Consider the following 27,963-nt stretch of genomic DNA (forward strand, 5'->3'; position numbering starts at 1 on the left):
CAAATTTCTAACCTGACAAATAAATACACACAGTGTAGTATGTCAGAAAAGCAAAGGTTCCCAAAGACACTACAGATATTTCACATTAATATATGAACTGTTTACACAACACATAGGATACAATTTCTTAACTTTACTTAAGATAAAGCCCCAAATAATGAAGCATGGCTCACTGGCTCATAGCTCACTCTCAAGTGTTAGTATGAAAAGAGTAACGCCTGCACACTTACTCCAAAGCCATCATTTTTTATTCAAACAGACAATGTTTCGATTCAAGTCAGATCTTCATCAGGTCAAAATCACTCTCAAGTGTCAGCTGACCTGCAGGTTCTCACAAGTGTCCTGGCTGTAAGTGATCCTCTGGATCTCAGTGGGGGAGCAGAGGTACATGGCCTGACCCAAGTTGGTGAAGCAGAACGTCCTGGCTATCCGCATGTCTGTCAAAGGCAGGTAGTTTACATCCATGAGTGGTCTCAGTCCTGGCAAACTAGAAATGGGACACAGAAATACATTTTTAATTATTTTGAATCTAAAGAATACTGCAAGACTGCAAATAAATGCTACTGCAAAAGGCTATGAAGATCTTAGTGCCATAGTAAGTCTAAGGCCTAAGGTCCATAGAGCTTATATTACAACTTTCATCACAACCACTGACCATGCATGAACTGCATTTAGAGTATTTCAACCTATTAAAACATTGAGGACAATACACACACACACACACACACACACACACGACATCTGGGCATCTTTGCTCTGTCAGACACCCATATGGAAGGCTGCTGTCTCTGTCTCTCTCCTCTGGGGAAGTGAAGATTAATGAGGATGAGCGACAGACTAACACACCCTTCCTCATTTATACCCGGTGTGTGTCTGCATGTGTGGGTTGTTTTGTAACCTTGCTATGTTGCTTCAAATTGTAAGGTTAAATTGAGGACAATGTTTAAGCTAAAGTAAAGTTAAAGGGTGATTGTTAATGTCAGGTCCTCATAAGGGCAGATGTTTGAGTGTGTGTGGGTGTTTGTTATGGGTGTGTATCAAGACAAAAGTTTGTGTTTGACTTTGAATGGCAACTTGAGCAAAAGGGAAAGTTTAATTGAGGAGATAATATGATGATCCTGTCTGCCTCTTTGGTGACAGCATTTATTTTTGCCATTCAAAAGTTTAATCTGTTGCCCTGATAAACAAAACTGGGACAACTATTTTATGCTTGTAGAATATAGGGCACTATAATTGAATAAACATCATTGACCACAAACTCTTTTAAACACATCAGTGAGGTCATCTTTGCCAAATGTCAACAGTGCCTATATTTCCTGAAAAAGCTCTGCAAGCTCCACGCTCATCAAATCAGTTTTGCGAGCTTTTTATAGGTGCTTCATCGAATCTATCCTCACTTTCAAAATAACTGCTTGGTTTGGAGCAATGAGCAACATTCACACAATAACCTTCCAAATGATCATTCAGATCAACAGCAAAATCATTGGACTGGACAAGGAACCACTAAGCAATAATAGGAAATGCACTAGGGACAAAGAAGGTCAAATAGCCCAGGATACAACACACTGTCTACATGATCAATACAGCCTTCTCCCCTCAGGATGCAGGTACAGGTCTCTGACATTTAAAACCACACAGGCCACAGCAAGTTTCATTCCTACCTCCATCTGCCCTTTGAACTCCTGAACTGGGTCTAGCTGGGTATTCAGATTGTCTCACACACACTTGCACATTGTACACACACTAATTAAATATATATACACACATATATATATATACATATATATACATACACACACACACACACACACACATATAGCTTTATTACCTCTTAGAGTTTAACATGTCCTTTAATTATGAGAACTATCTAAATACTGTTCCGAAACTGGACTGGTTTATGCTGCTTTTATCTGTTTTTGACTGATTTGCTTGTTTGGTTGTGTGCACTGGTACTCTCGTCACAAAAGAAGTTCCTAACAGAAAAATAAAGTTGTTTGAATATTTGAATATAAATGATACATAATAAAGCTAGCACTGAGAAAAAATCTTAATCAATGATGGTTCAATCATCACATCACATTAAAGTGATATCCCACCCAAAATCTATCCTTTGAGTTTTAAACACCCACCCCATGAAGGCTTGAAAGGAGTAAAAGTTTGTACTTTGAGAACGACTACACTGAGAACGGAGGCTGCGGTCAGCTTGGGTTCACATTGGCTAAAGTGAAGTCCAAGAGTGCTAAGTTTTCATCATTGAAAAAAAACAAACAAAAATGTCTCAAACTACTCCTGCAGCCTAATCAACTTGTACATTCTGTGCACACCACCATCTGTTTACACAAAATGTTCCAAACTCATATTTTCTTTTCCAAAATATGGCTAAATACCCAACTTCCATCTCAGTCCTCATGCACGACAGGAAGAGCGCCCGTTTCCTGCTCCTCTATCTGTCAGACTTGATCTATCTTGACTCACTTTTACAGCATTTTTACAGTGTTCCAGACTCAGAGGATTTTGGAAGAAGTATCATGGTAATGCTGAGCAATATTGGCAAAAATATTGATCTTCCAAGTGTGAAAACTTTTCTCTGTGAGTGAAATAAAACATACCTAGCCCAACAGAAGGTGGATGACATATACTGAAATCTAATGATAGGACCATGATTTATTCAAACCGACTTTGATAGATTGGTGTTATTAATAACTCACTATTTCTGACTGAGGCAGACTGACATGTTTCTCACCTGAGGGTCATGATGTGGCCGTTAGCACAGAAGCACGCCAGGCACACGCCTTGGCTCATCTGCACCACATCTGCCCGTAGGATGAAGGAAGTCTCTGTGATACTATGTTTATAGATGCAGGTCTGGGAGGGCAGGGAAATGACTTTGGCCTGTTTTTCTGAGCACACCACGGCGTACTGGCTCTCATTGAGGTCCTGGGAGGTGGAAGGGGAAACTGAGACGGGCCGGCGTTTACGGACCTTCTCTCTTTCTTCGCCATCTGCTGTAACGTTGGGTTCATACCAAGGATCAAAAGCAGGGGGCAGCAGGGCACCTGTGGAGTCCAAGAAAGCCATCCGCAAGTGGCTGCCCTTCAGCCGTACCAACATGCCTGAGGAATGGAAGGAAAAGGTTTGTTACTGAAATGAAACTCAATGGATTTGTCATCATCCGTGTTGCTGCTGTTTTGATGCCGTTATACCTTGTAACTCTGATTTTATATAGATAACATTATTGACGTTATCTGTGCCAAATTCATCTAAGATAACAATATAGTTCACTCTAAATTTATCCCTCCCTCACCCATCCTATCCCATCACCTACCTGTAGGTGAAATGATAACTGGCTGAAGTTGCCGTTGTTCCCCAGCAGGTGGCAATGTGAGAGCCAGAGTCAGCACGGTGCCCAGGGAGGTGCCCACATACAGGCAGGGTGTCAAAGTGCTGTCCCCCTTCCGGGCGAAGGTCTCGCAAAAGTGGAAGGAACTGATGGCTTCTTTAGCTTCCTTGTCGATGCTGGTGACACTGGAGGAGCGTGAGCGGCTGAAAGAATTGTCCCGGTGGTCTAATGGGTTGGCACCCCGCGGCGGGCATACAGACAGGAGGACAGTAAGGAGAAAACAGACAAAGGTAAAGCACCTGCAATGCACTAACAACACAAGATAGACAAGACAGATGTGGACATTGTACTGTACATTGAAAATAAAATGTAAATTAAGTAAAAGGCATAAAGTTTTTCATAATTACAAATGAAACCTTTGGGTGTGAAATGGTGTTCTGGTTAAAAGTTCACAGCACACTGAAGACATCCGAAGCAAGTAAATAGAAGAGTTAAGTTTTAATGCACCTGTAGTTATCATTTGAAACTCTGAGTGAACTTAATGACCCCAGCTGTAAATCAGTATTTGTTTATGACTGATCGCTGTAAGGTGTGGCAATATATTCTGCATACATGGGAAACTGGGAAAGAAAACCAAAAGTATTGGGTTCCATACTTAGCGGTGGGTAAGTATAGGACAGATGGATAACTTATTTTCTAAGTAGAGCAACATCACCTGAGACCTATTTGGCTGTAACTTTACAGCATTACAGCTTTCATGTGTTGTACAATACAGACAAATACATACAATACGAACATTTGCATATTTACACAAACTGATCAACATTTTCAATGTGTTTTATCCCCAATCAGTAGTTTTATGAAATATTCATGAAATAACTATCAGGCATTTTGGTTACACATGTACACTATAACACTGAAACATATATATATATATATATAAAAAAAAAAAAACACACAGATAAATATCTTTGGCACTCACACATTTTAATTTTACCCTTCAAAAAAAAAAAAAACTCCATCCAAGGTCCTTGATACTTTAGGATTTTAGGAAAAACTGGTGTACACCCCTTGAGAAGGTAATGCTTCTTTCTTTATAAAAATGATAAGTGATCTGCCTGTTTAATTAAATTTGTAAGGACCCAATCAGACAGAGAAACAAAAGACACGAAGAACACAGAAGAGAAAGAGAAAGCTGCAAAAGTTACAGAAAGCTTTACAGTGAGATGGAGTGTGCATAGATTAGCTTAGCACCACTGACCTCTAGTAAAACCCCCACCAAGGTCAAAAAAGTGGGAGTCAGCGCACTGAAGAACATTTCACACTCAATTTAATTCCAAAAATTTGATTCAGTTCAACGAATTTCAATCAGATCAGTGCTACTTTTGTCTCATGCAAACTTAAGAAAAACATCTGCACAGCTTGCCAATTTTGAGGCTAACAACCAGAAAAAAAACTGGACTAATGGAATGTGGTGGAGTCCAGTCGGAGTGAGAAAAGTATACTGCATTTCATACAAATTGTTTGGAGACACGAAGTCAAGGCTTACCCAAGTCTGGCTTTAGCTCAGTAGGCAAGCTTAATTTCCGTGACATCTTTGCTGGAAAAAAGAGAACATCCCTCTTTACAAACACACGTCTAAGCTAACACACGATGCCATGCAAAGCTAGTTAACTAGCATTGGGGTAGGACTGTGCACAAAGCTAAAATACACAAAAAAACAACAAAAGGCTGTTGAACAAGTGCCTGGGGATTGTTTCACTGACATCGAGAGCCAAAATGCTTCACACAGGAAGAGGAGACTGCATGAGGACTCAGAGACAGCCCTGTGTTTCAGAGGCATGCTGTGTGACAGACAAAACAAACGAGGTGACCTCTGTTGCACAATGCCCTGGAAAAGAGGACTGGTGAGACGCATCAAAACGGCACAGCCATTCAGGACCCTCATGCCACAGGAGCATGCATCAAGTACAAGGGAGTAACAGGAAACAGAAAATACTGAACAGGAGATGGAAGAAGATAGTGGGAAAAGAAGTAAAAAGCTACTGACTGCTAGTTTTTGTAGGCTAATGTAGGCCAACTTTGGTTACTGAATTAGGCATACTTACCCCAAACTGTCTCAACGAGTACAAAATACACTTTATTGCGACATATATGCAAATAACTTCCACCATGATCACCTCATTCCACTTCTTTAAATCAGGTTAACTAATCATTCCATCTTTTTAAAGAGTGTCAATCTAAAAGAAAACCGATAAGGGTTTTAAATATTATATCTCTGTCTGTAGGAGAAATGTATAGAACAAACTATGTTAGTGGGACCCTTGTCATGCGTGCACTGAAACATTATGCTCACTAATGATGGTTATAATAAAATTATAACCAAAGTAGCAGGTTTTCTTACATTGGACTTGCAAAACTAATCACAAGTAAAGAAATTCATAAGAAATCTCTCTAAAGCAGGCCTGACATCTCAAAGCTAAAAACGGGATATTTTTTAATATCAAATTAGATTGTTTCCATTTTGAAAATAAAGTGGCAGAAGCATGCTCTGAAGGTCTGATACTCGTCACTTCCAGTTTTTTGTTTTTTAATCAGTTTTTTAAAGTGCAATCTTGCTGTTGTCTTGCTCCTATTCATAACTAATACACAGAAGTCTACAAACCGATGGTTTTAAATGTTACCCTCTATTTACCTTGGAATTTAAAGGCCCTGCATGTCCACACAGGTGTTTTCATTTAATCAGGCTCATCAGACCTCAGCTCAGGTCTCAGAAGTTGGGTGGAGCTATGTTGACAATTATGTGAGGTCATCAAACTCTATGAACCAATAAGAATGATAAAGGGGAAATGTTTCTGCCCTCACAAGTGCAAATAAAATTTGTTCAAATTAGACAAAGTAAATGAAAAAACCTGTGTGGGTGTACCATGGATGCCTTTAAGTTAAAATAGCCTTTTCAGTGGAGTAGCTATGTTTTAAAGCTTAGAATATTTTGAACAGAAAGCCTTGTGAAATTTCAGATTTTAACAGACCCTGTAAATGACGTCAAGCTGGGGCAAGTAAAGAATCCACAACACTGGTTGGAGTAGTGGCAGGTCTGGACAAGGTCAAAACTCTACCTGCACTCATTCTCACTTGAGTCTAAAAGAGGATGGGCTCCAGATTCCCTCATTTAGACCGACACAAAAAGTTTCACTTTTAACTGGTCAGTTAGTTTAAATATACTTAAGTAGTTGATAAGAAATCATCTATTTAATCAACACACACTGGAGGTTCACAAGGACACAGTTGGACAGATGAGTTGCTCTTGGTTCTGTGATGTCATCATACTGCACTATGGACAAAGAACGCCAATCAAGTCAGTGTAGAGGAGGCCGGGACAGATACCACACGCAGGCACATGTACAGTTTGACACTCGTGCTACATACATGTAGCATGCAATGTGAGTCTTAGGCAACTGAGGTGTATCTATAAACAGCCGCAGTCCCACTCAACTTCCAGGTTAGCCTCTGCTCCATGAGCTTCTAGTTCTCGATGTAGTTTTCTGTCCAATTACTTATGTATTCAGTATCTGAGTACAGAAGTAAACAGGAGCAGTAAACCTTGACATTTCAACAAAGGAAAAGGCACAGTTGTTTATATTTACATACAGTGAGAACCAAAAGATAGTGGAACAGAGGCTAACTCAGATGTGAATCCGAGCTTCAGCTCTCATTTGTCAGAGTATTTCTTCCCACTATGGTGACTATGACACGGAGGACAGAGACAGGGGGGACAAATCTGGACCACGTTTGTCTTGCCTAAACACGCTCTTATGAAAATCTTTGGCCAATCTTACCTCCTCTACCACCGCCATTGTAGAATTGCTGTAGATTGCTGTTTGACGTCAACACTTTTGGGGGTGTAAGGAGGAAAGTAAAGTACAGTAAATGTGAAGTTAGACACAGCCTTTGGCTTGTTACTATATACAAGCTATCGCTGTTCACCTTATGAGTCACTTCTTTTGATCCTGAGCAGCAAAGTTGCTGGTTCAAAATTCAGGACACTGGTTTTGTTCAAATATCTGGTTTTCTGAAGTAAAAACCTGTATCCTGAAAAGGATTCACCATCAGAGTGTTTTTACATTGAGAGAATATTACAACTGACTGATTTTCATGATAAAAACAACTGGTTGAGCGAATCGAGTCTAGTTGAGGCTCCAATCCCTTTTAATTTCACAGATAAGAAAGGTCTACATGACATCTTAAGTTATATTACATTTGTGCCTAAAATGAGAAGATTTTTTTTTTCAGTTTAATTTGGCTATCATAATGAGCAACATTTGTAATTAAAACACCAATCATACACACTCACAAGATTTGCAAGTGTGCAAAAAAAGAGAAAAACGAGGGTGCTATTTACACTTTGTGTACTATATGTCCTTATAATGTTTAATGCAATGACCATTACAGTATGACCACTTTAATTTGTTTTTCATGCAAATCAAGTTATTTCAATAATTTTCTTGACTCAACTGACACTATCTTGCCACTAAATGAGTCTGAATTCAACAGCTTGCAACTTATTTCAGGTGAAACTCCATGAAAAGATATTATAATTGTTTTTCTTCAACTGGCAGACTTTATAACTTACCAAAAAAGAAAAAGAGACAAATACACTTTGACTTGACTGAGACTTAACAGCAGATTTTTTTTGCAGGGAGGCACCTTATCTCTCTCTGTCCTATGAATAATGCAGAGCAGACAGATGTATCAGGCCACAGTCTGCTGGCACCAGACATGGGGGTTGGGACAGCCATCATACCTGGAAACAGGACTCCCCGACTTTGAGATTTGTTTTCTGTCTGACCTTTTTAAAAAGCTCCTTATTTTCAGTGTGCTAATGCCAAGTTGCCCCTAATGAGATGGATCTGGGCTGTTCTCTCTCCGACACCTTCAGCTGAAATACTAATGATGTAGATTAAGAAGGAGGCAAGTAAACGAGCAGCAGAGCATCTCATTGCTGTAATACACAACTCACTTCTTAGAAGTCATCTTCAAATAGGCTGAATATTTATAAGTGACATACAGCTGATGAAAATAAAATATTGTATCTTATAGTACAATCTATTTGTGTTTGCACTTAGTCATACTCACCGAAGTGAAAACAGTTTAATAAGTTAATAATAATAAGGAATCTCTTCAGTACAGTGCACCCAGACACATTTAAATGTTTAACTGACAGAAGATCCCTGTTCAAAATCCAAGTCAGAAGTTAATTAGTATCAAGTGATACAACACATTTAACTCTAGGATATTTTTCAGAATTATGCTATTATGCAGCTATATGTGTGCATGTGAAAACACCCACAGCCCTTCAAATTGAACTTTTTTCTTTTCAACTAATACTCGAGTTATTTTTAAATTAATGAGTTTCTCTCCCAGAATGCAGAGTTTTGTTTAACAGTTTCATTCAATTTATAATTCTTAGCTGTCACATTGAATTAGAATCATAGAGATTGGATAGAGTCTATAACCCAGTTTTCCAGGATACTGAAAGAGATTAGAACACATTTATTCCTGTCTATTGAACTCTGCAAAATGGTAAAAGAATGCATGCACAAATGGAATCTAGGGAAAAAAATACTCTCGAAAACCCATAAACGTACGGTATTAAACTCAAACAGTGCATTTCTAAAGACTGAGGTAGGAGGAAATTGACAATTTTATGGTTCAACCAAAAAAACCCAAAAAACCCTTCAGTACAATTCCAGTTTGATGAGCAACAATTTTAATAAAACACTATTAAAAGTAGAGGCTCTTTTGAAACATTAATCCTCTTCCCTAACCAATTCTCCTCTTGCATTCAAATACATGGTATTATATGTATATTTTTGACTGGCTGACTGTTTGGATTTTTACATCTAGTAAGCACAAAGACTCTGTTATATTTATCCCATTTTTCTTTCAAAAAGACACCGAAAGACATGTTACCTGAAGTAGGGGACTTGCAGCGGTCCTCTGATGTTGCTGAGCCCTCATTGATGTCGCACAAACCTGCAACAGAGATCACACAGTTCAACTCATTAAATCCAAAATAAAGCAAGTCAAAAAGGACAGCTGGGCTGTTCATTACGTGTGCCTATAACACTTCCTTTTCTTCTTTTTTAATCAAACATTGCCACTTCAGAACATCAGATGTCAACTGCCCCTAGAAATATTGCATGTTTTTGGGAGACTGGCTTAGAGCATACATAGAAATGGATGATTTCCACACCTGATGTTCTTTTCGTTTGACAGGTAAGTGTTCCACTCATACATTGGGTATACAACTCATACTTTAAACATGAGGGAGATTAAGGCAACTTTAACGTTTCTTTATCCAGTTTTAAAGCTAAACTCTCCTTTTCCCGTGTGTGTGTGTGTGCGCATGTGACATTGTCCTGTGAGGCAGAAAGCCAAGCAGACAGCAGTCCCTGTTGGCAGAGAAGCACAGCTGGACGTCTGATTACTGCTCACACTCGCCAAGCTCTGACAGGTGCCAGCCCACTGCTTACCAGTCACTGACACCAGATGCTCTGTGTGTATTTACATGTGTGTGTGCTTGTCTATATGGGAGCATTTGCCTCTGTGTGTGTGTGTGTGTGTGTGTGTGCGTGCACATGTGTAGCATAGCATATTTGTGCACAAACACTCACAAACCCCTCGGCATTCACACACAAGCCTTACTAATCCATCCATCAAACTTTTGGTTGAGTCTGGGCGGTACGTCGCCATGTCACTGCGGCATCATCTGTGTAGATGCATTTTCATCATCTAACACATGGTGGCAGTGTGTCCATCCTGAAAGGGTCCCATTATCTTTCAGTGTTACTATGAAGGTTGGTGCAGTGTGTGTAAAAGGGATGGGCTGTGTGATAGAGAGAGAGAGAGAGAGAGAGAGAGAGAGTGTGAGTGTGTGTGTGAATGAGAAGAGGAGAGAAGGAGAGAGTCAGATGGACATAGGGACAAAGAGAGAACGTCGACCAAAGCCAGATGTAGGAGTGTTTGTGTTGTCAGAGTGCTCTGTCTTGCATTAGCCTTATAAACTAAGTCAGTAAAGCATCATTTTAGCTGCAACGTATGTTATTTATTTCTCTCCATGAGGTCATAAGACTTATTTCCTTCTAATATTTGGTTCAGTTTACAGTTAAGGGAAGTTGGACCTCTTAGGTTGCTACATTTTCAGAGTGGTTGTTGTTAGTAAGCTCCAGTGGTACAAACCCATCATGTACACAGAAAGACTGATTGTAATTATAATTCTAACCCAGACCTTCACTGAAAATAAACCAAGAATACCTGAATACACAGATTTTGATCACAGATACGATCCTTAAACCTGCCATCTGTCATGTTAGGCTTCATTCTCATTGGAGCTTAACATGATTGTTTATCCTCAGTGTAGTTTGTATGTGCTTACTGTATTATAGTCAAGTATGGTTATGAAGGAGAGGACAATTGTAGTAACAAATTCTGCTTGTCACAGGAAGAAAGAGTCAAAGTTGTTCCTATGGTATGAGAACAAAAGTTGATGAGCAGTACTTGATGTTCATTGATTTTTTGTGCAATTTTCCCCAAATGTTTCATTTGCCTTTAAAATAAGAGCAGGATTTACAGATCATGGTTCAACTTATTCAGATGCTGAGACACATTTTTAACTGAAGAAATGTCCGCCCCTTTATTAGCTGACACCTACTCAGTACTTGATATACAGTATTTAATTGTATATACAGAGCAGTGCTAATGCAAACTTACTGACAGAAGAGTGAACAGGATCTTAGTCATCTTTTGCTGATCCCAGAGACTTTGACAACCTTCAGAGCTTTCAAAACTTGATGTGTAGCCATTTAGCTTTTGAAACTGGACAAATATAAAGTATATGAGATCATTCAGCTGTGGTGAGTGATTACCTCCAGAGGGCTGTCGTGTCTTTCTTGGAGAGCGGGGCTGTCTCTGGTAGGGGTCATTGGAGCCGTACAGCTCGACCGTCCCTAAATTGAGCACAACTGTCTTCTGGACATAGTCCACCACCGCCAGACCGTTACTGTTGCCAAACACCACACTGAAGAGGGGTTACAGAGTAGCAGGAGGGAGGAGAGAAAGAAAGAAACAAAGACGAAAAGGCAATAGAGAAGAGGAGATACGGGTTAGAGAAACTTGGTTATGGGGTGTAATTTGGTTTTTGGAGTTTTAAAGAGGCTGCAGTCAGAGCACAAACAGCTGGAATCCCCAAATTTTCATTTCAGTTATAAATTGTGTTGACAGGCCTGGTTGTCACCGTAGGCAAATATTACCAACGGGACTTACATCCTCACTTGACTGCTTGGACTGCAAGATTGTGTGCCTGTCTTAGTAGTAGTTTTAAACACATATTTTTGTCTTCATAAGATGTTCGAAATAGTTTTTAGTCATATTTTTATCACTTCAGATGAAAATGCTTGATGCAGATAAAATACCTAACAGGTTTACTAAACAAAAACACTGGGAGCTGTGATGTTGCTGCATCTATACTTACAGGCCGTAGGAGGAATTGAGCGCCAGACTTGTGATCTGCTGAGGAGGCTCTCCACTCACCCACACTAACTGGACCACCAAATCTACCTGGTAACCTGGGGACTGCTTCATAGGAGTGCTGCGCACTCTGGAGAGAAAAAGATGGAGTGAAATGGAGGGGAACAGATACCGCAAGAGAAACAGAAAGGAGGGGGAAAAAAGGCAGAGAAACAACAAAAAAAAGAAGAATGACAAGTGGTGCAGCTGCAGTTCTGAAGCAGTTGTGTGTTGAGCGTCTGGCATAAGTGGTTGCAAGGGGATGATGGGGAGGCTGTGGTTGAGAATGCTTCAGGCGCCGACTAAGTCTGTGCAAGTGTGCTTGAGGCAGAAGGCAAGACTCTCGTGTGTATGAGTGTGTATGGGTATGAGTGCGAGCGCTCCTGGTGCTTATGAGAGTTTATGTAAGTGTGTGCGTATATGTGTGTGTGTGCGTGTTTCATACTTGAGGCAGGGCATGTTGCCTCCGTCAGAGTTGTTGCTGCTGGTGGAGGGGTGCGATGGTGGGCCACTTGTCTGAGGGGAGGCACCAGGGGTGGGAAGCGCCGACGTCTGTTCCCCCCCTCCACCCCCGCCTTCTGGAGACTCTGTGTCATTCAGCTCATACTGCATTCGCACCTCTAATAACTATATAAGGCAGGAAACACACACACATACACATTCACAGGAGAAATTATATTAGCAGTCAAGTAAAGGCACAAAATTCTTGTAAACAACAATTCCTCATGAATTCCTCTGAGGATGAGAATAATCATTCGACCGTGAATGACATCCACATACATTCACAGAGTCACTTTGATGATAGAGATTTGTTTGATGTGTGTGTAGGCAGACTGAGAGTCAAAGAGGTACTCCAAGACTGAAATATTCCATTCCTTCTAATGCCTCCTTCAGGCTATTTCTCTCCAACCTCCGCCTTCGCACACACACACATCACCTAAACTCACACATATATATATATATATACACACACACACGCACACACACAATGCTCATAAGCTCCTCTCTTTTGCATTCTGTCAGTCTCATTAGCCCCACTGATATGTGGGAGTAAAGAGTGATCAGTGCCCTTCTTCAGATTCTCACTCCCGCCCGTCTCTGTCCTCCTCTACCTTCATTTCTGCAAGGTTATAGAGAGGTGTTTGACCTTGCGCAAAGGGAGGCTGTTCTCCTAATTACAGTACAGCTCTCTACCACTGCGTATCTAGTCCTGATTCACATCCCAGTCACACACACACACTTGGAGTGTAGGGAAAAAGTGTCTGAAATTTCTCTGACACATGCATCAGCGCTGGCTGAAACTCACTGGCGGTCTTTTAATTCATCCTCTTCAACAAGTGCTGCCAAGGTGCTCTAGAGCAAGGTTCTTAGAGTCTACTGATTCTTATATAAAGTGTCTCTGAGTGCCCTGAAAAGTGCTGTATAAATAAAATATATTATTATTATCATTATTGTTCAACTAGAGCTGCAACAATTTGATGATTAATCCGTTTGTCAATCGACAGAAAAAAAACTTGGCAACTAATTGATAATTGGTTAATAGTTTCAGTCATTTTTAATGTAAAAATGCAGAATATTCCCCAGTTCCAGCCAGATATTTGTGAGGATTTGCTGCTTATTTTAGTCTTAGATGATAGTAAATTCAGTTTTTATGGATAAACAAAACAGGAAATTTGAGGACGTCACCTTGACTGTTGTTTTCTGGCATCTCATAGACCAACAACTAATCAATTACTCGAGAAAGAAATCAGCAGATGAATCGATAATAAAAAATAACCCTCGATTCAACCTATATCCAGTTCATGAAAACTTCTGTTTTTTTGCACTCCATTTATTTCAAAGAACAGAATAATTACACATTTAGGACAAAGAGTTTGAAATCATGAACGGCACCAGCTAGAATCATTAAAACTGATTAACAGACCTGCAAGGAAAAACAAAAAATCACAGTACCGCCCACGTACTTTGATTGACAAGCGATCTCCGTGAAGTCTAGTGCAACAACACCACAGCAATGACTGCTTGGTGAGAAAACTGTTGCCAGAATTATATATAAATAAAGGATCTTGCTGGTTACCAATTTAACACTCCACCGCTCCTAGTCTAACATCAGAAACTAAGCCTATATATGCGTGCTCCTTTTCACTTCTAATATAGGAGCTGCGAACATGCACACACAGATTAAACAGCATTTCTCTTTATGTCATTAAACACTGAGTCACATCACACCCCCATAAGCACTTACGTTGCCATCAAGGCAGATTATAATGACGGTCTAGCTTTGCTTCTTCACTGCTCCGTCTGTTGGCATGGCAACCATATTGCCTTTGACTAGGCAGATATTCGAGTACGTGTGTGTGTATGTGAAAGGGGAAATAGATGTTTTTTCTGTTAACGTATTAAAAAAAAACAACCAAGAAAGACGCATTTGACCCATAATGTAAACTGTTACCCACCTGCACCACCTCAGTAGTTACTTCCAGCTTACTGAAGCGGTAGATGATAACATTGGCTGACACCCCAGCCACACACAGCATCCTGCTCTCAGGGCACCAGGCCATGATCTGAATGGCAAAGGGGTCTTCATCTGACACTTCCATGCTGCTCTTGTCCTCCTTGGATCGGTTTCTGTCAAACACCTTGGCTGTTTTGAGCTTGTAGAGCACCTGGAGCATTACTAGAAAAAAAAAGTAGAAAAGAGAGTAGGATCAGTTTTTATCCAAGATATCAGATATATACAGATATATACAGTAGTATACAAGTTTTGAATTTAAGTTGTGTGTCATTTTCTTTTGTTCATCCTCCCTTTCTGACTTCAAATTTAATTAAAGCTTAAAATGTACTTTGTTGTCTATTGTTTGTTTTAAAATTCTAAAAAACAATTATAATTTGGGGAAGCATGACGGATGACGGGAAGCTTAGCTGTTGAGTGGACTCACTTGCAGAGGCATCCCAGAACTTCACAGTTCCATCAGCGTGCCTGAGAATTCAAGAGATGAAGAGAAAAAAAAGGAATGAGAGATTCTGAGATCCTGTTGTCCTACAATTGGATAGATAAAAGTTTGCATTTTGAATTCCAGTCTTCCAGATTATGCAAATATCAACACATAGACACCTCACACATCTGTTCCTAACAAAATTTGACTATTTTTCATTATATATAAATTATCTAGCAAGGCTGTTTAACCAGGAAATAAGCGGTAGGTACATTATATTGTCCAAAGTTTGTGGACACTCCTGACAACAAACTTTTTGAATACTTTTGGTCTGAGGCTGTTAGTCCCAAAATACAGGAAAATTGAATGCTAATTCAACATGACATTGCCTCCATGCACAAAGCGAGGTCGATACAATCAATCAAGCAATCAATCAATCAATCAAACTTCATTTATATAGCACCTTTCAAACAAATCAAAGGCAATACAAAGTGCTCAGAGATGGTTTCCAGTGATGGTCTGCACAAAGTCCTTAACCCCATCTAAAACCTTTGACATGAGTTGGAGCGGGGCCTCATCACTCAACAGCAGCAAAACCATAGTTTTGGAACGAGATGTAAAAACAATTACACATGGGTTTAATGTTTGGGCATCCACATACTTTTGGCCAAGCAGTGAAAATAGCGTTAATAGCAGAACAACATTGATCGCTTAAAAATGAATTAAATACATGTTAAATGATTTTTCACAGGATTGCTCTCATCAGCAGGTGACAGCTTCTCCATTTGTTGTTACAGAAAATTACATTGACAGAAAAAAAAACCCAACATATTTCTGTTGTCATTTTCCCCTCACTCCTCTTTGTTTTGTTGCCGATTCAGCAGAGTGGTTTGGGAGAGGAATAATTTGCAGGCTGTGGCACTCTTAGAGAGAGAGAGAGAGAAATCCAGACAGAATATGAATACGGGATGTAGGGGTAGAGAAGAGAGGAAGAGAGAGAGGAGGGAGAGGAGCGAGAGCCTCCTACTGCCAAACCCATACCTCAATGTCACTTCTTCAGCATGTGTGTTCTGTTAAAAACGCCCCCTCTCCCCTTGTTGACAGCTTAGTGCGGGATAATAAACATCAAAACGGAGCAGAGTGCACATGACTGGAATATATAAAGACCTACAGTGAATATTTTAAGAATGGCTCCTTTGCTGTGGTGACCTGACAGTGCAGCAGAGGTGAAAGTAATGGAGTTGCATCAAGACGATAATGCTAATGCTAATGAGATAAGTATTGTCTTACCCAGTGATGATGATCTCTGGGTAGCTCTGTGTGCCTTGACCCCAGTTTCCACCACTAATAGGCCATTCCTGGATAAACAACAGACATTATATTATATTAGAGCAGATGAGAGAGTACAAGAAGAAGAATAGTTCTGTCAATATTCAGCATGTCAATAGAAACATTCTAGAAATAGATGAGATGATAAAACCGCACACGTGTGAGTGCGCATGGGAGAACAGGCAGGAGTCCTTTGTGCACGTCTCTCAGCGTGTCTTGCAATTATACATTATGCACCTCAGCGAGTGTGTGTCTCCATCTGAGTGTGTGTGTGTGTTGGTGGGGGGTTTGGCTTTGAACACGTTGACACATACAAAGGTCACCAGGATGACTCATAGTGATCTTTATGTGAGAATGCCCTCCCGCTGCTCAGCCAGGCCTTTTGCTTAACAAAAAAAAAAAAAAAAGAAAAGAAAATAAATAAAATAAAGCCGCAGCCAGGCAGCCAGTTTGGGTCAGTACATGCTGACATTTCCGACAGAAAGCTAGAACAAGGCGACAGAGAAAAGAACACAGGCATACATAACGGCTGAAAGAGCAGGGGGTCTGTCTCAGATGATACGCAGATAAGTGAAGGGAATGAGAGGAGAGAGGAGGTGTACAGAGAAAGAAGAGGATTGTTAGGTAATATGATACTATTATGTAGTCCATTTAGTTTCACGGAAACATTGATAAAAAAATACGGGAGTACCAATGATACAAATGAACCCACGCTGAACACAGTTTGTAAGCGATGGCATGCGGGGTAATGTCTTAACGTGCTCTTCATCCTGTAACCTTGTTGTTAAAGGCATATGGCATGACGGTTAGTGTAATGTGGGACATTTACATTTCTAATTTAGGCATTAAGCTCTTTTATGACACCGCTATCCAGAGCGACATGAGTGAAAATTCCACCCTCAGGATACTATTATGCTGTTATACATCATTAATCTGTTACGGGAGGAGTTACTTCGTGAAAGAGAAGTTGTAATTTATATCATTTTGTTAATTTATTTCTGTTTAAAAAGTTTTTTTTTGTCAGCGCTTTATTTTACAGGTCCGCAGTTTCATCATAACTTACTAATAATTTCCAAGGAAATTTCCCCAACAAGAACTATGTGATTTGGTAGTAATTATAGTGAGAAGACATTGTGCATAATGGTACATTCAATTAATTAATTTCTTCTTTAAACTTGAACTTCATTAAAAATAATTACTTGAATTTAAATTTCAAGGAAGTTCTTGTTTTCCCTATAACTAGTACTATGTTTCTTTCCAGGAAACTTTCTCCGGACTTATTAGGAAAACATTCAGAAATTACTGTGCCGTGAAATAAAGTGTTACCAGTTTTTCAAACCCTTCATTTTAAGTCCCCCTCTACTAAAAAATGTGTTCTGCCTGTTGTAGTTGAATGTTTGACCGTCACTGTGCAGAATGATGTATCTGCAGAGTTTGACACTAGAGGGCTGTTTTCACATTCATCTGCTGAAGAGGGAAAGTTTCTCTGTGCTAATTCAAAGTCTGAATTTGAGGGGTGGGCCTGAAGAGCATGATTTGGGACATCATAACCAGTCCGGAGGCTAATGGTGGTCGAGTGTGCAAGTTACAGAAGTGTGATGTGGAAACTTGAAGCCTCCAGTGCACAAACACTGAGAATGGATTTTTTGGTGAAGGAGGAGACATCTGGTATCCAGCAGTTAAATTTTTGAAATGAAAAATATTTGCATATTCACTGATTATACATTTTTCAATGAGAGAGAAGGAATAGATGGAATTTTAAGGTTTTTAATGAGATAATTGTACTTTTTTGAGGAGAAAACATATTATTATGCCAAGCAGAGTATTTTTTTATATAACTTACAATATGTCTGGAGGGAGTCTTTGAATTTCTCATGGCTGCAATGCTTCCAATACTGAGAGGAAGCATGCATATCTTTTTCTTCAACAAATTCTTCTCTCTTTTTCCTTTTATATGCCAAAACGTAGAAAGAAGCCTTTGCTCTTTAATTCTTAGGGTCTGAATCCAAAGCCTGATATTTACCACTTTTTTGCAGGTGAAAGATCTTCTTTCCACAGCAGTAAAAAAAAAAGACACAGCACCAAACAACAAGATGCGTTGTTACAACATACTGTATATAATACCTTTTTGCTGTAGCCCTGTCGTTTCTGCCGCGAGCCAACAGAGTAAAGTGCAGGTATGAGGTCCACAGGGCAGTCGGCAAAGTACTCGCAGCAGGTCACAGGAGACTCGTGGATAGTCAGAGGATAGGGGTTCTCGAATATGGGGTAACTATTAAAAAGAGAGCACAGACAAAGTCACTCTTAATGACAGTACATTAGTCTGTCTGCCCAGCATCAGTACATTAGTCTCATTCAGTACTGTACTGCACGGTTGCTTCAAGCTGGCGGCCAAATCGGGATCCAATAAATGCTAAACATCTACAGAGAGATTTATGAAAGTAAGTTGTTATCATGATATAACGGGCCATATATAATAAAGATAATGAGCAATAACAGGTCGACTGAGAGAGTCAAGATGATGAAGAGTTATTTCATAAAGAGTCAGACTCACCCATTTTGTGCAAGGTCGATCACCACTAAATCCTTTTCTAGAAGGACCACCACAGCGTAAGGTTCCTGAAAATCTGCACAGTGAAACAAAACAAGACAAGCCATTCATCACACCGCGCTTTATAGTAAGTCCTGTAATTCCTTGAGAGTGAGAGAGAACTCCCCCCTGAAATCTGCAAACCACAGGGGAAGAATTCCTCAGACTTTATATGGCAAATGTTATTATCATATCTGTGCCCTGAAGACGTGAGGGCAGGAAAGCTTAATGCTTCAAATTTATTAATCTATGTGATTTATATCTGTGGGGGATATTTCCCTGGTTAAATATTTGTATCAATCTGATTTGGGAGTAAAAATTCATATTCCACCTTAAGATGAGTCTCTGTTATAATGGATTTCAAACCACTGTAATGAATTAATTGATAAAAATGAATACACTGATTCCATTAACAGACATATACATATTAACACAGCCAGAAAAACAGAACTGCGAGAAATGTTCATAATACAAACAGAACATAAAGATCATTAGAATATGTTTTCAGTGAAAGTATGCAAAGCCACACAGCTTCCTACTGTCGGCCACTTAACCAGAGCAGCTGCGGGTTAAACGCTTCACTAAAGGGCACCTTCACCAATTTATGGGAAAGGAAAGAAATACAAATCCGCTTTTCTGACCTTAAAATCGCCTGCTGCCTGGGTCCACTGCAGTAATAAAGCACAGACTTTTAAATTATGTATAGAGAGCAGCTACAGTTCCTCTTTTCATTTGGATGCCTCATTTGGAAATAACATCACACACCATACAGACAGTATGTCCATAAGTGTGTGTTTGTGTGTGTGTGTGTGTGTTTACTCAAACCAATGTTTGGAGAAGAATCTGTTGTTTAGAGCAGCAGGTCAAAGGCCGTCACAGTATGCCAAGGCTGAAATACTTTGAAAACTGTTGTCACTACATCTTTCACTGTCCTTCTCTTTTTATTTCCCTGGCACTGGTCTACAAATGATTCACATCCTGTTGTGAATTGTTATGTAAGTCCAGCTCTCTGTATCCATCCTGTCTGTTCGTTTCTGCATTTGGGAGATGGAAATAACAACAGCATTTATGGCCAGCCTGACTGCTAATTTACCTAAAGATACAAACCGATAAATTAACTAAAAAAAAGTCCAAAAAAAAATCTTTTATATGATAAAGAGAAAGTTTGTCCACATTGCAAATAAGGACGTGAAAGGCAAATAAGTAATGACATAAGTTTAAAATAAAAACACATTGGGTGAGTACCTCAGCTTTAATTTGGCTAACAAGGCAGGAGATCTAGCATCTTATTAGATAAATTCTTAACAGTTACTACTTACTTGTTTTTTCCAAAGCTTTATCTTGTTGCCTTTCTCAACAGATGCTCAATACAGAGCATCTGCTGAGAAAGGCAACGAGATGTAGTTGAAAGCTTCAGAAAAGCCAAGCAAGTGGACCCTGTGATGAGATTTTTTTTTTGTCAAACTGTGACTTCCAAGTGGTCAAAAAAGCTTTTGATCAAATTTAGTTTGCTCTGAGTGACATTGTATTTCTTTTTATGAGTTCTACTTCACCTTTTAATCTTGACTGCATACTGTATCTCCCTGCTAGTTTTTCTTCATGTACTTGTATGCATTTAATACTTTGTCTGACATTTTTTTCAGTCATTGGTGTGCGAATTGCATTTATGCACATTGCATCATCTGCAGCAACATCATCATGAATTATCAAAATCGTCTACACACTAAGCATGAACACACACACACATCAGCCAGACATGCATTGTGTAATCCAAAGACCCAGGAATGTCCATTACCAGATGAAATCAGCGGGTAGTGACATCAGGTTGCTTGTGACATAATGAAGTCACCATTATTACACAACTCACTAATCCTTCCTGTAGCTGTATACTCTATGTGCCAGATAACGCTGCACCAGAGTTTACATACTGGATTACATATCATTCAGCCCCACTCCGACTTGTTTTAGCTGTTCACTCCTCAATACAGGATATATAACAATAATTTAATTTAGATGGAAGGCTATTGTGTACAAAGAGATGAAATGAAAATGTAATATTCTGTGTGTCGGATAATGAAAGTGGAATAGGATCCTTCCCCTTGGGAAATTTCAGATTTATTACAGCAACACACTAACACAGGGGCAAGCCGTCCGACATAATTAAAAAACATAAAGGTGTTTGTGAATTTGTGTGTATGTGTGAGCCTAATGCATTCTCAGACAGGAGGATGAGATTACAAATCAGCACTCAGACACACACACACACACACACACACACACACACACACACACACACACACACACATACACACACACACACTCTAAACACGTGTGTGCACAGCCACAACAAAACACACATCCACACTCACCGTTAGGGTATGGTGTCTCACAGAGTGTGAGGAAGTCTACTATAGGGTAGTCCATCTCCAGCACAGCTGTACTCTTCCCGTGCATTACCGTCAGACAAGGCCGCCGGCCCACCGTGTCGTAGGAGAGACCACCAGAAAGGATTATGAAGGGTTCCCTAGAACAACACACACACACACACACACAAATATGCAAGGACATGAGTGGCTTTTTATATACACTCATACACTACACACCTCTTGGTCCAGCTTTATTATCATTGTTATTGTTATTATTGTTGTTGCTGTGCTTCTCTGTGTCTCCCTCTCCTCTCTCCTCCTCCCTCTTTCTCTCTCAACCCAACCGGTCAAGGCAGATGGCCGCCCACCAAGAGCCTGGCTCTGCTTGAGGTTTCTTCCTGTTAAAAGTGAGTTTTTCCTCTCCGCTGTCGCCAAGTGCTGCTCATGGGGGAATGTTGGGTCTCTGTAAATTAAAGAGTACAGTCTAGACCTGCTCTATGTGAAAAGTGTCCTGAAATAACTTCTGTTGTTATTGCCCAAGACACATTTTAAAACAAAGCATGAACAGGATCTAATAAACATAAAGTAGAATTATCACCTTTCTGATAATGTCAACAAAAATTGAAAATGTATAAGCTTCGTAAAAGTAGAATTTATGGCAGAGCTGTTGTATTGGATTGCATTAGATTGGACAGGTGTTCCTAATAAAGTGCTCAGTAATTGTACATATTATTGCCAAAAACAGTTTCTGATTGGCTGACAGAAGGCAGAACACCTTATTGTAGATCCGGTCAACAGCTCCACATTGGTCGTCGGTGCACATGTCTCATAGTGCAATCTAGAAACACCATTTTGGACTGACGACCAAAGATTTTACCATGTTTCTCTCACAATTGTAAACTTTCTTCTCAAACAACCCAAAATCACACAGTGTAAAAGGGCCTTTATGTGTCCTGATACACAAAAATAAGGTTAGAGTGAATAATTTTGATGAGATGAATGCTTGTGAGATGAAGGAAACTCACAAGTTATTTCAATATCAGAACACAATATATCTATTATAACCTACGCAGTAACAACATAATGGCAAGAGAGGAGGGGTTGCAAATGAGAAATAGTTGATTTTGCTGGATTGATGCAACACTGAGTTCTGGTTAGCTTCCAGTCTGAAGAACACACACATCTGTAAGTCACATTGCCTCAGCAACAGCTTTTAATCCCAGTACTGTAAATAACTTTGATGTGTCTTTTGCCTCAATTGTGTATAAATAAGCATATTCACGTCCAAACATGTGTACGTGTGTATGTGTGTGAGACAGAGAGTGAGAGACCTTACCCATTTCTAGTGGTTTTGTACTCCACTTTGAGAATGGGTTTACAAGGCTCTGGCTTTTTCCCGTCCTTGGGCTGTTTTCCTAAAAATAGAACAAACAGAAAATTACTTTAGTTTGCGAGTTGACTCCCTCTTCAACCCCTCTCCTCCTTTTACGGTCCCCCATCTCCTGTCATCGCATTTTCTTTTCCCCCCAGAAGATGCACTTAAAAATGCTGCTCTGAACAGTAGTCATGCAATAACAAAAGGCTATTCATCAGAGAGGGAAAAGACAAATGCAGGGGCAGGGACATGCAAAGAAGGTGTGACGATCATGGATGATTTACAGAATCCATCTATCCAAACCTCAAGGGAGGTCCATGTAAAGGAAATTTGCACATTCATCATATGTATGCCGACCTATTCATGTTTTGTAACAGAATGCAGAGTGCATGGCTGAATATATCTAGAATGTTTTTGAAGAGCCTGAAGGCAGGTTATACAAGGCAGGTCTGTATAATAAAGAACTACTTTTAATAACTACATCTAAATAACAGATATCTAAAAAAAGACAATTAAAGGAGGACTTATAAGCCTTACTTAAACCTGTCAAAGGAATTTGCATAATAGCCCATTAAATACCAAACTAATTATGCATGTGGCAGTGGGAGAAACAACTAATTAAAAAGCCTGTGTGGTGAAATCCTTTCTGCAATCCCCTATACACAAAACCAGCTTGAGAAACTGGTTAGATGTTTTTTTTTTCCTTTTATTTAATTTCTTTCTTTGTTCCTCTTTCTGACTTTCTTGCTTTCTCTGTCCATTTGTCGCACTCACACACACACACTTTCTCCCAGGTCCTTCATCTGGGTGGACTGTCAAAGTGCTCTGTGGGGTGAGTAGGTGTGTGGGGAGACAGAGGAGTATGGATTAAAATACATCTTCAAAAGAGCAGACTCACTCTATGCAGGAAATAATCAGAGCACCAGCAGTAATGTATGCATATACAAAGTAAAGTAAACAGAGGCAGGACATAATTGAACTGACAATAATCCTCTGACTGAAATGAGGGAATGATGAGGGAGCCATGTAGGGAGACTCTTGAGGGATGGCTACGATAAGCACAGAGAAGGTCACGTGACAGTCAGAGGTAGTTAAAGGCATTTGTACAGTATGTGGATAGTAAAAGTTGCAGTGTAAAAAAAACAAAGTGACAGGACCAAGCAGAATCAATGGCCCTGTTCACACCTGGCATTAAAATGCGTCTTGAGTGATCCGATCACAGGTGGACAGCTCTAAGTACAGGTCTGAATGCAGCCAAGATGCATTGAGGACACAAATAAGAGGTAGAGTGGGTCGTCTACAAATTGGAAGACCGGCGGTTCGATCCCTGGCAACCACTTCCATCGGCGTATGAATGTGTGTGAATGGGTGAATGTTGACATGTATTGTAAAGCGCTTTGAGTTATCCGATGGCTCAGACCACATTTGGAGGTGGTCTAGGCCGTGTGTGGCCACATTGTTTAAGCAGTGTGTACCAAATGTGTCCTGGGCCAACTGACGTCCTCTGCATAAGCGGAAGTGCATACTCATTAGTGTGAACGGTATCATATTTAAGTCCGAAACAACAAGGGGCGACTGGAGCAGAGAGTATGAAGTTAGCAGTATAGCTGTGAACGTAGCAGTGCAATGTGTTTACAGTTTAGGCTGTATGTGGCAGTGAATAAATGCTAAACTCCTCAAGACTCAAGTCAAGTTCCTGTGTCTTGCTTGCCACCTGCTGATTAACTTGAAGGGGGTTAGCCCTGAAGTTAGCATTAATGGGTAAGCCTAACCTGACCAGGCTCACTTAAGGTGGACTGACCTTTAAGATGGACCAGCTATTCTCATTTGAGTGACGATCTCAGCCACTCCTAATGGAGAAATGTCTGGCTGCTGAGTGTCTCCTGAGTTATGCTCTCTTCTGCACCGTATTTGGTCTTACCAAACAGAAATGATGTATTTGTTTATTTGCATATAGAGCAGGGAGGTGAGATCCGATCACAAGTGGTCACTTGAGACACATGTGGAGACGCATTCTAATGGCAGGTGTGAACTGACTGAACTACTTAGAGGTGTCCACTTGTGATCAGATGCATTAATGCCAGGTGTGAACAGGGCCAATGAAGAAGTGGACAACACATCTGTTATTGTTAATCAATGTAAGTATAATTAATTTAAATCAGCAGTCTTTGCTTTTTATGTAATAACCTCTGGAAATGATTGCTATCTCACATAAACTTTATCCTCTGCAAGTATTTGTATAATATATGAAAATCAACTCAGTCACTTAGACCAGTTGTGACTCCTAAATACAAAAAAATGTCTACTTGTAACCCCTTAGGAATAGTGATTTTTCTGTCTTAGACTGTTTAATCTACATCATTTTTAGACGCCTGAAGAGATGAACTCAAACAATATTTCATAAGAAAAAAGCTTTTAGAGAAAACTATCAAATATAAATAGTTTTTTCATATTTCCTACCTCAGGAAATACCACTTATTTTTACTAGACTTTATTATTTCAGAATACTACTACAAATATTCAAACTGTTGTGGCTCCACCAATTTTACAAATCCAGTTCAGTCTACTAGTCAGTAAGGGTGCAGCTCAGCCTGTAGAAACAGTTGTACAGTGTAATGTCTTCTGCAGCACTAGAGGGAACTTTTCCAAAGTCTGAAAAAAATAAACCTGATAATGTCATCTGGGTTATTTTGGCTTTGGCTTGCAAAGTACAGGCTGGCAGAAAGCTAGTGTTCTTGGGGAGTGGAGTTTGAAAGACGTGGGCATTTACCAGGCATGGAGAGTCTAACAAAAGATGCTACTGATTGCATTATCGGAAATGTAGGATAGAGTTTTTTTAGGGGCTTCACTTAATAGCGACTAATGGTCTGGGTCCAAAAGTCTGAGACCACTTTCAGCAAAGCGGTCTCAGACTCAGACCAATAGGTGTCACAATATAATTCTGTGTTTTATTTATTTTATTAATTTAGCTTTTAAGGCATATAAATGGTGCACAGCACTGGACAACAAGGTCAAATTGATTACTATTCTCTGTGTTGAGTGATTAAAATGTTCAAGGATAGGAAAAAGATCAAGTATAAGACTGTGAAGTGTAAAGTCATGGTTAAGACTTTGTATCAATTGAGATCAGAGCCTCATTGTCTTCACAATACAATACAATATGCTTGGATTATGTTAGTATATCAGTTGGTGCCATAGGTTAGGGTTGAAGGAATAAGCAGCCCACCCAAGTACTGTAAAGTGAGATCAACATGCACATGCTGTGTGTAAGAGTGTGTCTCCACCTCTCCTTACCGTGTGGGGTGATTGTCTGTATGGGCTTGCCCTGGCCTCTGACGTTCCATATGGTCAGAGTTCCGTCTGAGTGACTGCAAATGAACTGCTTGCCCTCGTGATGCCAGGCAACTGAGTGGATCGCCTAGGAAACAACAGGAGGAGGGGGGGTCAGCGGTTCAGCAGGATGAAACATCATGTGCCACTATGTTCCTCACGCTACAAGTTTGTTGCATTGCCGCAGCCATACGGTACACAATGTTCATATGTGGGTTAAACACCCGAGACTTTGGATTATATACTATTGCACAGATGGTGAAAGTGAGATAAAAGGATCTGGTCTCTGGCTTCAGAGCATTTCCGGTAGCATAAATGAATATATTAGAAGAAGCCTTTTTATGAGCCATTTGCTGATTGTGGAGAGAAGCAGGAATGGATAGGTCATTTTATTCAGAAATGCCAAGAGGAAGATTTTATTAGCATAGTTATGAATTTAAAATACTATTTCATAAAGATACATTCCCTGGGAAATGTCCTCAGCATTCAATATAACTGTACCACAGTTGAAATGGTGCATTTAGGTTAATCTAGTGTCATTTGGAGCCATGGATTTAAGATACTTGTTATGATTTAAGGTAAAAGTAAAAGCATTTAGTTAGGCAGAAAATAGAGTGGGAAAGAGAGAATATCATAGGAATCACAATTTAAAAGATTGAGGTTGAGAGTTGTGAATAGTGTGCATTAAATAAGTAAGTGGAGTTCAGAAACAATTGCAAGATTAAAAAAGGAAATAAAAGTAATCACAGTTCCAATATGTACAGTGTTTACTGGAATTTCAGCAATAAAAGGGGGAAGTTTAAGAGGCAACCTTTGAGTCAGGGCTGCAAAATCAAGACAAAAGCATAGGTGAAAAAAAAACAAAGAACCAAATGCAGAGATTGACACAGAGACAAGCAAAGAAAGATAGACAAGAGCTGGAGAGACGGTGCCCTCTCTGCCCTCTCATCGTCCCTGTCATCTGAACAGTTTTGTTGCCGTTGGAAGCCAGGCTCATGATGATTTATCATCTGACAAGCAATCATTGAAAACACAATCATGACCAAAGTATGTCAGTAAAGGGCAACCTTGCTTATTGATGCCCTTTTCATAACTCATAATTAAACCTGCGCGAACGTTTTGACATTAAGTAAATATGATGACGTGCGCCGAATCTGCGTGAAGCTCACAGCAGCTTCCAAAGCAGTTTTACAGGGTTTGTCACATGAATTTTTACACGCGTGCTTGTGGCCTTTTCTTATCAGAATACCTGCAGGATCAGTAATATCTCCCACCACGAGCCCAGAGCTTTGTCGTAGGGGGAAAAAAAGACACATTTCAGAGACACATTCTCTTTTGCCATTTTAGCTAAAGCTCTACTTAATGTTTCGGTGTGAACTCACCACCGGTCATCCATTATCACCTTGTCTCGCAAATGCTGCACTTTGTCTCACGTCGCTCATCTGAAATGAATGATTACCTTGCTGTCGATGTGAGTACACGTTCGGGTTAAGTCAATCTCCTCCAATTGCAACTGCCATTTATTTATGTGTATATCAATTTTGCTTTCAGTGTGCCATTAATCATAAATTGTGCTGCGTGTCAGGTTCACCGAAGAGTTTTTCTGAAAATCCGCTAAATGAGATGGCTCCATTGTCGGCTTGTGTATTGTATGACACATGAGATATACCCATCTAATGTTATCTGTCCCAAAATAAATTTTATCATGCTTATTTGTTCTGAGGGGCAACGAACCTCCTCTATTGCCTGCTGGGGAAGTATTCTTCATATTGTCTTGCATGGCCAGACCTCAAACTCACAAGGTTCAACTTAATAGAGAATATGTTTGCATGCACAAAAAATAATGAGAGCTTCCTGAGGTGAATGCTTTCAGAATGACAGCCTTAAGGATTTTTCAGAGGTCTCATTATCCTGCATTTCATTGGGATTTCCTCCAGGTCACTGTGGGCTTGATGAGACCAGGGGTCTGGTTATGTGACATCATGCCGTATAGACACACAGACTCACTTATTTCATTATCCTCTTAGTGACTCATTCCCTTCCACTCCCGCAACGACACACAAACTAAACATGACTTCAGCTCTGAACCTGCAGTATCTCACTCCATTTTTACAAGTTTTTCTTTGGTT

At 39.9% G+C, this 27,963-nt stretch overlaps 1 protein-coding gene across 5 annotated transcripts in view; it reads right to left on the reverse strand.

Moving 5' to 3' along the window:
* Window positions 1-27,963, reverse strand: part of stxbp5a (syntaxin binding protein 5a (tomosyn)) — a 99,785-nt gene that overhangs the window by 1,247 nt on the left and 70,575 nt on the right. The window contains exons 8-24 of one of the 5 annotated variants that reach the window (XM_067572304.1): window positions 25,799-25,922; window positions 22,466-22,544; window positions 21,133-21,287; window positions 18,728-18,800; window positions 18,298-18,445; window positions 16,135-16,202; window positions 14,848-14,888; window positions 14,365-14,585; window positions 12,354-12,535; window positions 11,874-11,999; window positions 11,269-11,420; window positions 9,314-9,376; window positions 7,180-7,233; window positions 4,890-4,940; window positions 3,326-3,565; window positions 2,744-3,113; window positions 322-487 (exon numbers count right to left, since the gene is read on the reverse strand). In XM_067572304.1, the coding sequence (XP_067428405.1) occupies window positions 322-487; window positions 2,744-3,113; window positions 3,326-3,565; window positions 4,890-4,940; window positions 7,180-7,233; window positions 9,314-9,376; window positions 11,269-11,420; window positions 11,874-11,999; window positions 12,354-12,535; window positions 14,365-14,585; window positions 14,848-14,888; window positions 16,135-16,202; window positions 18,298-18,445; window positions 18,728-18,800; window positions 21,133-21,287; window positions 22,466-22,544; window positions 25,799-25,922 (2,313 nt within the window). Of the gene's footprint in view, window positions 1-321; window positions 488-2,743; window positions 3,114-3,325; window positions 3,608-4,889; window positions 4,941-7,179; window positions 7,234-9,313; window positions 9,377-11,268; window positions 11,421-11,873; window positions 12,000-12,353; window positions 12,536-14,364; window positions 14,586-14,847; window positions 14,889-16,134; window positions 16,203-18,297; window positions 18,446-18,727; window positions 18,801-21,132; window positions 21,288-22,465; window positions 22,545-25,798; window positions 25,923-27,963 lie in introns of all 5 variants that reach the window. The other 4 variants (XM_067572303.1, XM_067572306.1, XM_067572305.1 and 1 more) reach the window with 4 other exon arrangements.

This window comes from Thunnus thynnus, chromosome 18 (genome assembly GCF_963924715.1).
Source record: "Thunnus thynnus chromosome 18, fThuThy2.1, whole genome shotgun sequence".
Taxonomy (NCBI): domain Eukaryota; kingdom Metazoa; phylum Chordata; class Actinopteri; order Scombriformes; family Scombridae; genus Thunnus; species Thunnus thynnus.